The sequence below is a fragment of the Pholcus phalangioides genome, unplaced genomic scaffold, assembly GCF_987345545.1.
Source record: "Pholcus phalangioides strain wild (caught in Gottingen) unplaced genomic scaffold, Ppha-v1.0 ptg000024l_1, whole genome shotgun sequence".
Classification (NCBI taxonomy): Eukaryota; Metazoa; Arthropoda; class Arachnida; order Araneae; family Pholcidae; genus Pholcus; species Pholcus phalangioides.
In genome coordinates, this window is record NW_028301616.1 from 15,037,022 (window position 1) to 15,048,004 (window position 10,983).

At 40.1% G+C, this 10,983-nt stretch overlaps 1 protein-coding gene across 1 annotated transcript in view; it reads left to right on the forward strand.

The window, feature by feature from the left end:
- The window catches only part of Tg (Transglutaminase), a 49,864-nt gene extending 43,576 nt beyond the window's left edge, over window positions 1-6,288 (forward strand). Inside the window, exons 14-17 of the mRNA XM_089250381.1 lie at window positions 1,937-2,084; window positions 2,292-2,452; window positions 2,574-2,713; window positions 4,734-6,288. Coding sequence (XP_089106507.1) covers window positions 1,937-2,084; window positions 2,292-2,452; window positions 2,574-2,713; window positions 4,734-4,914 — 630 coding nt within the window. The 3' untranslated portion in view covers window positions 4,915-6,288. The remainder of the gene's footprint in view (window positions 1-1,936; window positions 2,085-2,291; window positions 2,453-2,573; window positions 2,714-4,733) is intronic.
- Window positions 6,289-10,983: the final 4,695 nt, after the last annotated feature.

Below are 10,983 nucleotides of genomic sequence, written 5' to 3' on the forward strand. Positions count from 1 at the left end.
ATTAATCCAAGTTGTTGCAAGATCTTGTCTAGGTTTTTTATTTAAATATCTTGCAGCATAATTATGAGAACCCGGATTATATGCAAATGCATTTTAGATATTTCGGCTTCTTTTCAACATTAATTTCATACAAATACAAATACCACGCCACAACAGGCAAATTGCCCAACGAGGTGGCTGACTTAAGAACATCATGGATGATTCCCCGAGCCCTACCTACTACTGCTGCTACACCCCCCCCCCAACGAATCGGTACATGCGGGAATGTGCGTGTACGTGTAGTGAAACCTGACGTGAAGTTTTTTTTTGTTTCTCTGTAATGCTTGTTATGTATAGTGCTGCCATCTGCCACCAGTTTTTCTAACTATGAGTGAAGTGTTATGATTGAATGATTTATCGTTGTAGGACTGTTGCTCTCTGTGGCGAGACTTTTTAACGGGGAGATCGGCTCGCATTTGCGCCTTGAAGTTGGGAACCACAGAAAACCAACTTCAGTCGACCACCACTGTGGGGTTCGAACCCGGATCCTCGCATCGCGAGTCCGTCACTATAACCACTCGACCACCACAGCGGCTGCAATATAAATGCATAAAATTGAAGAAATATTTCTGATTAAGCGCATATTTTCAAAGTTTTTGTGAAAGCTCAGTCACATTTTTCGTCATTCCGGTCTCAAAGGTCAAAGGTGTGCGGTCTACACGTACACGCACATTCCCGCATGTACCGATTCGTTGGGGGTTCCGCGGGGTGCATGTGTGGTGTAGCAGTAGTAGGTAGGGCCTCCAAAAAAATGGCTCGGGGATCCATGATGTTCTTAAGTCAGCCACCTCGTTGGGCAATTTGCCTGTTGTGGCGTTGTATTTGTATTCAAACAAGTTTCTTTAAAGAAGATGAAATGAGTTGATTCTTTTACATTAAGTTCTCAAGAGTGTAAATGAAAAGTTTATACAAGGTTTTTTGTTTTTGATTTTATTCCTTAATTTTAGACGCGGGCAAATCAAAAGGAAATAAATAGTGGTGAACACCCCTTATAGCGTGACCAACTTGCCCGTATTAACCATGAGGCTTTTTGGATCACGTGATTTTTCGATGGACATTCAACGTAACCAATATGGCGACTTCCTGTGCGATTCATGATAGAAACAAATTTAAATTAAAGAAACATAGAAATGAATCGTTTTTTCGTCTTTTTAATGGGAGCTAGAAATTCCGAAGTTTTTTTTCAACTTCAAGTTACCGATCTGCCTGTTTTTCCTTCAAAAAATGCTTGACTAAAGCTGCGGAATTTAATTTATATGGGCCCATAATTAATTTCCAAACATCCTAAATTATATGGATTGAGGCAATTGGATAATATAAGACAATGCGGAGACATTAATTTTCATTTTTCCGCTTGAGAAGATATAAATAAAAATTTGAAATCAATGTTATTGCATGAATACCCACCTCAAAAGTGGGTCTGGCTCATTATTTTATATTTGATTTTCTGGGCTTCGTATCTCTAAGCGAGCTGAATATTTCGAAAACCAAAGATTCAATTTAATTTTTAAAATAATTGATATGGCGGAAAACCCCACTAAATTTCCGCATTTCTACACTAAAATCGGCAATTTTAACATTGATCTCTAATATGGGGATCATCCAGTGTATGTCCCTCAGGAGTGATGCTGATGATGATTACGACGTCTATTCGAAAAGTCTCATTGAATCTCGCAATTTTGCGAATTTTTAACAGGACCGCCCAATTTTCGAAAAAGTATGACTCTTGATAGGGAAAGAAAAACAACATTTTTGGGGTTTTTAGTGCATATTTCGCCATTTTTTTAGCGCATGTCTTGAATATTCTGCCACTTTTTTCAGTGCGTGTAATCCAGGCTCTAAATAATTATATCCCAATATGGTTCTCGCTATTGATTTTTTTTACTTTTCCATGCAGGTGAAGCTGATGATGAAAAACAAAGGGCGTGAGAGCAAGACCTACACGGTCAAGGGTGTCCTCAGAGTCATCACTACCATGTACAACGGCAAACCTAAAAACCTAGTGAAAAAGGAGAAATTCGAAGCCAAAGTCGCAGAGGGAAGTGGTGAGTGAAATAATTGCTACTCCATGCGTTTCCACTAGACTATACACTAGACGTAAATGCTTTGATTAATTCCAGTGACGAGGGGGAAAAAAACGATTGTGTCATGTGTTTCCACAAATTCAATTTTTTTCCAGCGAAATTAATTGATCCGCGAAGTTCAATTACGACGTTATTATTATTTTTCCCCCTATAATTATCTAATTCCAGATGAAATCGTTTCGATGATGGTGTCATACGACGACTACGAGAGGGCGTTGGTCGACCAGGCGTCTTTCAATATCTCGGCGATGGCCACCGTCGAAGAGACGGATTTCGATTATTTCGCCCAAGATGATTTCAGGGTCAGGAAACCGGACATCAAGATCGAAGTGAGATTCTAGTTTTCAACCGGGTTCGAAAAACCCGTTGGTTTGATCCGATACGCTTGTGTGAAATGCATATCAATCAAGGTTGTGTCGCGTTGCCATTCAAATGTGTTTTCGTTTCCAGGTTGAGGGAGACGCGATCCAAGAACAAGAGCTGAAGGTTACTGCGCAGCTTAAAAATCCTTTGCCGAAGTGCTTGCGGAAAGGGATGTTCATAATCGAAGGTCCCGGACTTGGTCAACCGTTGAAGATTCCTGTGAAAAAGTATGAATCCGTTTTGTTTGTATATTGTACGAAAACGTTAGGGGTCATTCAAGTATTACGTCAGCATCGAGGGGGGGGGGGAGTTTCGGATTTGCTGACTTTTGATGACAAAGGGGGGAGGGGGATTTGAAGGTTTTTTACGTCATCAGCCACCCCTTTTTGAAGATATGAAATATTCTAAGCTGCTGACGAAATTTTGCTGACAGGGGGGGGGGGGTCAAAAGTGGCTGAAGATCTGCTTACGTAATACTTGAATGGCCCCTTATTAATATATTGGTTTCAAAAACATATGGTTCACGACATTTACATGGGCACACCCATGCGTTACACGGGGCATGGGGGGGGTGCAAGTGCAGTGGAGGGGCTACCCTGGACCAGTGCCGTCTTAACGCATGGGGGCACGGCCCGGGGGGCCTCAAGATAATAGGGACCTCAGAAAAATGAGAAGTGGTTGAATTTTTCGAAATTTGCCAGTTAGAGCCTCAGAAAAAAGAAAAATCACTTGGCCCGGGACCCATGATGCTCTTAAGACGACAATGCCCTGGGCTCCCCCCACCTGATCTGGATTCAGAATTAGCGAAAATTTATCCCTTTCAGACACTGGTGCCACAAATGTGTTGGTTGCTTTTCCCCCACTGTAGAATTTTTTGACCTCGGGGAGTTAAGGTCCTTAAGGAGTTAATCCTTTTTTTTTAAGTTAACTTAAAGGATCGTGTAATTTTTGAGTGTAAAATAATTGAAATAAATCGATACTTATAAATAGTATTTTTAATAAAATCTCTGTTTGAGCATAGTTTTTCCCCCATGTTAAAAGGTATGAGACCCCTTAATTTTCCCCATCGATTGGTGCAATTATAGGCAGAACGCGATATCACCATTTGTGTATGTGCAGATGGGCAGCTATACTAATGAAATAATGTGAAAACAACGGAAAAAAATACTGAAGATGGAAGTTTCCCCATGCTGAAATCGGCAATGTTTTGCCTACTTCGTTCCGTCACGCCCACTTTCGCATTCCTCCGCGTCGGCTCGCGTACATCTTTGTTATTGTACAGTCAAACCTCGTTAATGAGTCACTCTCGGGAGAGCAAAAATATGACTTAGTAAGCGGAGTGACTCGTTAAACGGAGTAAGCCATAGTTGTGCTAGTTCCTGCCTGAGGACAATTGGGACTTCTAAAAAGCGATCCGGTAAGCGGACTGACGTGTTAACCGCGTGACGCACTAACGAGGTTTGACTGTATAGGGAGTCTTTACTCCAGTTTCTATATACAGTCAAACCTCGTTAGTGCGTCACCCGGTTAACACGTCACTCCGCTTACCGGATCACTTTTTGGAAGTTCCAATTTTCCTCAAGCAGGAATCGGTACAGCTATGGCTTACTCCGTTTAACGAGTCACTCCGCTTATCAAGTCATATTTTTGCTCTCCCAAGAGTGACTCATTAACGAGGTCTGACTTTATTGGCTGTGGATCCCTTAAGTGGTCTGGAAATGTGCCACTTAGTTGATTTTTAAAAAATTATGTTTGAGGTCGCGGATTACATCAGAGGCCACATTTGTCCCGCGGGCGATGGGTGGAGCATGTATGATGTGAATTCTCTTTATGAAGGGAGGAGGGACATTCTGAAGGACTCGGTCTGCCGTGTGACAACGGAATGTCTGCCAGATCTGAAAGATAGCAGCATTACAGCACTACATATGCAACATTTCAAAGCATACACTGATTAAAAAAAGGTTATGAAGCACGCAATTCTAAGTTTCAGCCGGTAACTGTGGCCATCATTTTGATCGTTATTTCGTTCTAATCGTTGAGTTCTGAATAAAAGAATAACACGCTCTCTGGCGAGGAATTTCGGAACTTTTTCCCTCCTCTCTCATCTCTTCATCAAGACACTCCGTAGCTTCTGATGAACAGTCGCTGCTGTAAATATTCGATTGTTAATTGGAATCTGAAAATACTTGAGCATCTTTTTTGAGATAATTTTCTTTTTTTTTTTTCATTTCTCCACTTTGCCACCAGGGAAGTCCAGCCAGGAAAAGACGTCGAAGTCACCTGCAAGATCCGTCCGAAACTTCCAGGAGAGAAGTCGATCGCAGCCAAATTCTGGTCCAAGGAACTCGACGACGTCGACGGCTACCGTGTCATCCAGGTGAAAGCCTTACCGAAACCTGAAGATGACGCTGACGGCAAACCTGTGTAAAAAGACTAATCTCATTTTGAAGTCGTTTTTCTTGTCGTTTCATTCATTCCAATCGTCCATTTATATATAATCGATTTATAACATGTATATTACTAGCTCCCAGCTTAAATGAATGTTCTCAGCACAGCTTTTGAAATATTTCTCTATAACGAGTGCATCTTGTAAATACGATTTGATGATGGTCGAAATCGATATTGGGGTCGCCACGGCGTTGGAAAATTGAATCTCATTGCGGGATGTGCCATTTTTCCCGCTTCCGTCTTTTCTGTTGCGACAAATATCGATGTATATTGTATATTGAGCATTCAGAATATCGTATTGTGCTGTACAGGGTGGTCATAAACTAACTCTCCCAATATAGCAACCTGTAGCGGAAGCAAAAATTGACGAATGCGAGATATAAAAACGTTTCAGGGTATGCGCTGGAGGATGAGAAGAAAAACAAAAACCTAGCTCTTATACGGCTACGGTTGCAACAACAAAATTTCGAGAAGTTCAAATGGTGACACTCCCTTTTACGCATTACAAAGTGATATGAAATATTCTAAGCTGCGCTGACGAAATTTTGCTGACCCGGGGAGTTTTGCTGACTTTAGCTGACAAGGTGGGGGTCAAAAATGGCTAAAAGTCTGCTGACGTAATTTTTGAATGGCCCCTCTTGAGCTGAGATTTTGGTCTTATTTTACAGTAAAACACCTGAAACGCCCCTTCCCCTTTTTCGGAAGAAAAAGTATGAAAAAACCCCCATCGTCATCAGGGCTGTAACTAGGCTGGGGCAACCAAGGCACTTCCCCCGGGTCCCCGAGCCCAAATGGGGCCTCACGAATAATATACGTTTATTTTGCATATTTTTCCCCCTTTCAAGAGCCCCCTAAGAAAATGTCTGCCCCGAGAAGGCACGCTACGGCCCTGCCCTCCGTTCAGAAAATCCTACTTACGCCTATATGGCTACAGGTATCGTTCCAATGCCATTTATGAGTTTTTCACTGAGCTAATCAACAGCAATGCATGAAAGTGAGTATCGAGGTTTGAATTTTTCTAAATTTTGTTGCCGTAACCCCGCGCGAGAGCTAGTATTCTGTTTCCTCTCCCTTCCGATCGCATATACTCTGAAATAGCTATATCTCTCGAATTCATTCGCATGTTATTTTATGGCCACTCTGTATGTTTCGTGAGTTTATCCCCCCGTGGATTGTGCAGAAAAGTGTGAGAGAGTTTTTATCGTTATTCGTTCGTTACTTAAAAATTCTTGTTTTATTTCTCCCCCCCCCCCCCTTATATAAGCAATGTATATCCGTTTCCTCTGCTGATGAATTTTAAATGTCTGTTGTTGTGCCAAACTGTGAATAAAGTCCCTAGTCCTTTGTGCCAGTATGAATGAATGTGAATTGCTTGTATTTTTGTTTAGTTCAAGGGCGCTCAACGTACAGGGGAGTGCGGGCCGCTTCTCTAGATTGAAAGCGCGTCGCGCATCACGTGAGTGCTCTGGAACTGTGCCGCGGATCACTTAAGTGGTCTGGAACTGAACCACACGTCACTTGAGTATCTATAAATACCTCGTGGGTGTATCCAGAGTGATCTGTAGATATACCGTGGGTCACTCAAGTCATGTGGAAATGTGCCGTGGGCCGATTGAGTGAACCGGAACTGTGCTGCGGGTAACTTAAGTGACGTGGATCTGTTCTGCGGGCTGTTTAAGTGCTCTAGAACTGTGCCACGTGTCACTAAAGTGATCTGCAAATGCGCCACGGACTCATTATTGACAAGACTCCAGCCCTTGGAGATTCGGGATGATTCTCATTATTTTTTGTTTTTTCATTCTATAAATTGACTGTTGAAGGGCCCGTGAAAAGTCGGATCTGGGGGAGGGAAGCCGACGAATGTCCCAGCCTAGGGGCCCTGCTCCAGTATGAGAGGGCCATGCGTGGGTCATTCAAGTGATCTGTATATGTGCCGCTTACTTAATTTTTACAAAATTAGGTTTTGGGGTTTCGGGCCACTTCAGGTGGCTCTTAGGGACACATTTGGTCTCAGTCCATGAGTTGAGAATATGTTTTAAAATCTCGTTTGAGGAGGTGGTGGGGGGGGAACGAGGCTTGTTTTAAAACGAGAAAAGAATTACAACAAATAATTGCTTCTCGACCGAAAACCGCCACCTACTACAATGGCGAATATTCAATGATAGAACTTCCTCCCAATCTCCATGTACAGTACATAGTGTTTTTGAAAATGTGCGTCGCGGCTCCCAAGTATATCGCCATCGCCAAAATTTGTCTAGGCCGTCGCGGCGAGCTAGTGATATTGATTTGTGTGCCTATTCTCTCTCTCTCTCATACTTTGCATTCGAGGCACAAATGTGAGCCGATCTCCCCGTTAAAAAGTCTCACCGCGGAGAGCAACTGGCCTACAACGGTATACTATTCAATCATTACACTTCATGCATAGTTAGAAAAATTGATGGCAGGTGGCAGCACTACACATAACAAACATTACACAGAAACAAGCTTCACGGAAAAAAAAAAAAAAAGGTTCACTATATATACCTACATACACACATTCCAACATGCACCAGTTCGTTAGTTCAAAGTTCCGCAGAGGAATATGAACGAGCTGCATGTCGGGTTTAGTAGTAGCAGTAGTAATGGATCTTTTATAAGAACTATTTTTTTGCTAAACAATTCTGAGGAGCCGCAAGTGAACCGTGAACGCGGGGGGAGCAACGGAGCCGCGGGTGACAAAAGTTTGAGAGCCACTGCAGTAGCACATCGCCTGTTGTAATTGAATCGCTAAAAACCTGATTGTGATAGTGAAATCCTGTATACCTGCAAGTAAGGAGGTTAGAAAACCACCTCCTATAAGGGATTCTAACCTCCTTGAAACTTGCAAGCATGTAAAAAACATAATCTGCCTAGAACAATTTCCCCTGATTTCTACAAATTCTCAGGTTTCCACTATTGGTAGATCCTTTCATTGAGAGAAGGAGCGAGAAAATAAAACATTTGAAAGAGAGGTGTCACAAGTCCATGATTCCCAACGTGGGACCCACGCCCCACAGAAGGAGGGGGTATGATTTTTAAGGGAGGCAATTTGATTTTTTTTAAGGTAAGCAATCATGATTTATGAAAATTCATATTTGATGAAAAAATAATTCCGCAGAATTAATGAAAAATTCTAATTTAGTGGATAAAATAATTTGAGAGTTAATGAAAATTCATATTTATGTATAATGAAAGATAATTGCACAATTAATGGAAATCCATATTTGAAGAAAAAATAATTTCAAAATTATGTAATTCATGTAATTTATATACAATGAAAAAAAATAATAATTCTCAAATTAATGAGATGTCATATTTAATGAGACATAAAAATATTAAATTTATGTATTAATGAAAATTGATATTTAATGAAAAAAATTATCTCAGAATAAGTGAAAATTCTCCAATAATGAAGGGCTTCCTTATTAGCCTCGAAGCCCTGTGCCGCCACCATGTGAGAGAGTGATATATCGTGAGATATCACGATGGTGGTGCGTAAGCCCCGTTATGATGCTACTGTGAGAATCAAGATGTACGTACAGCAAGCAGTATTTGGCCATTGGGCTTTTCATAGAAATTCTTTTTGCCCGAACTGTCTTACAAAAGTTGAAAACTCCTTCTTTAGACCAGTGGTTCTCAACCGGGGGCCATATGGCCTCAGGGGGCTCTAGGATATTCCAGGGGGGTCCACGGATGAAAATCTGGCAGAAGGGGAGCCACGGCTACTGATACGGGGGCCACGAAGAGAGAAGTTTGCGGAATAAAATTTTTTTTAGTCACCCTGACTAAAAAAATTCAATTTCAAACAAAATGTATAGAATATATTTTCCGCTATTCAAGTAACATTAACATGAGGAAGGAAATACAAAAAGTGTTGCGTGTAATCTCGGTGGGTTTACGACTTGGGGTTGACAGTAGGCGCAACTATAGACAGAACTATAATGTGCTGCCATCTAATGTCAAATTTGAAAGCGACTCATGTGGTGATGATGAAGCTTAAAGTAAAAAAACTATATTCTTTATTCCGCTCAGTTCCTTATAAACAAAGCTCATAAACTGAACTGGAAATCTGAACTGAAAGTTCGGTTATTTCATTTGAGCATAAGGAGACGTCCAAAACAAATAACCGCTTAATGAGCAGACGACAGAGAAGAAGTCGGTTCCCTACAAGCTAAGCTCACAAACAGAACTGGAAGTTCGAACTGCCAGTTCAGTAATTTTTTCAGGACACAAGGAGACGCCCAAAACGAGTAACCTGGAGAGAAGCAGACGACAGAGATTATATACTACTGGAGGAAGCATCCAGCTACCGCGACTGCAGCGACATCAAATGCAGGGAAATGACGGGACTCGGTCAAAACAAACTTCCCGCCTGGAAATTTTTCCATAGAAATGTACAGTTCGGTCTTTAAATATTGGGTTTTAAAGATTTAAAAAAAGGATAGAGAGAAGAACTCATCTAAAGGTGAAAAAAGGTTAAATTATTTATTTCATTAATACTGGAGAATCATTTCTTTCATTAATTTTCTGGATTTTCCTTCATTATTTCTTGAATTTTCTTTCATTATTTTTTGAATATTCTTTCATTAGTTCTGGAATTATTTCCTTTATTAATTATTATTTCTTTCATCACTTCTTAAATAATTGCTTTCATCAATTGTAAATTTGTTTCTTTCATTAATGATGAAATTATTTCTTTAATTAATGCTGGAATTTTTTCTGCCATTGATTCTGAAATTATATCTCATTAATTCTGGAATTATCTCTTTCATTAATTTTATTGTTATCTCTTTCATTAATTTTATTATTATCTCTTTCATTAATTTTATTGTTATCTCTTTCATTAATTTTATTGTTATCTCTTTCATTAATTTTATTGTTATCTCTTTCATTAATTTTATTATTATCTCTTTCATTAATTTTATTGTTATCTCTTTCATTAATTTTATTGTTATCTCTTTCATTAATTTTGGAATTATCTCGTCCATGCTGAAATTATTTTTTCATTAATTGTTTTAAACTCCTATTTATGCCATAAGAAAATAACGGAGGATCGTGTTTGTTTTCACCGAGTCACGTGATATTCAGACGAAAGATGTTTGGGGGGGGGGGGGAGGACATCTCTCAGCACTGTCAAGGCGGAGACCACTGACGTCCTACTCTCTCCAGAGGCTTGATTTATATACTGTTGGTGATGCCATTTAATCTCGAAATTTCAGGCAACTCATGCGATGATGAAAGAGAGATAGGAAGAGTTCTTTTGTCATTTTTTGCCATGAAATTTTTTCATGAGACGAAAATTTCGGTAACAAAATTCGTACATTTGCAATAATCGATTTTTTTTTATGTAGAAAAAATAATTATTTCTTTCCACAAAAACATTCGGACAACAAGGATGATCGAACAAATAAGTGAAGACACTGATTATGTGGTCTTCAGATAGGGTTACCAGATTCAAAACTGAAAAAGGAGGACGCCTGGTGCCAACCTTAGGCAGTGCCGTCTTAACGCATGCTTCCCCCACCCCGGGCCGTGCCCGTAGGTCCTCAAGTGAAGAGGTGCCTCAGAAAAACGAGACGTAGTTGAATTTTTCGAGAATTTTTCAGGTAGGGGTTCCAAAAAATCCCTTGGCTCGGGAGCCTATGATGCTATTACGACGATCTTGCCTGTCAGCCCCACTCTTGTGGGTGTCATGGAATTCCAGTACTTGATTCCTTTACTTCTATTAATTTACATTAATTACACAAAAATAGCAATAAAAGATTCGAAAAATGATCAAAGTTATCGAATTGCAACGTATATTTGATAAAGTGATGATGAAGCGCTTTAAAAGTATGACAAGAATTTATGTCTGTTCAATATGGTTCGAGCCACGATGAAGTGTCAGCTGATGGACCACGTGCTAATTATTATTAATAATTTATGAATTTTGTAAAATTAATTCAAATGCCATTCCCTCTCAATGGATTGTGTTTGATTACGATCCAGACCATCAACGTGTTCCTGAAATAATGAAAAAAATGAGCGTAAT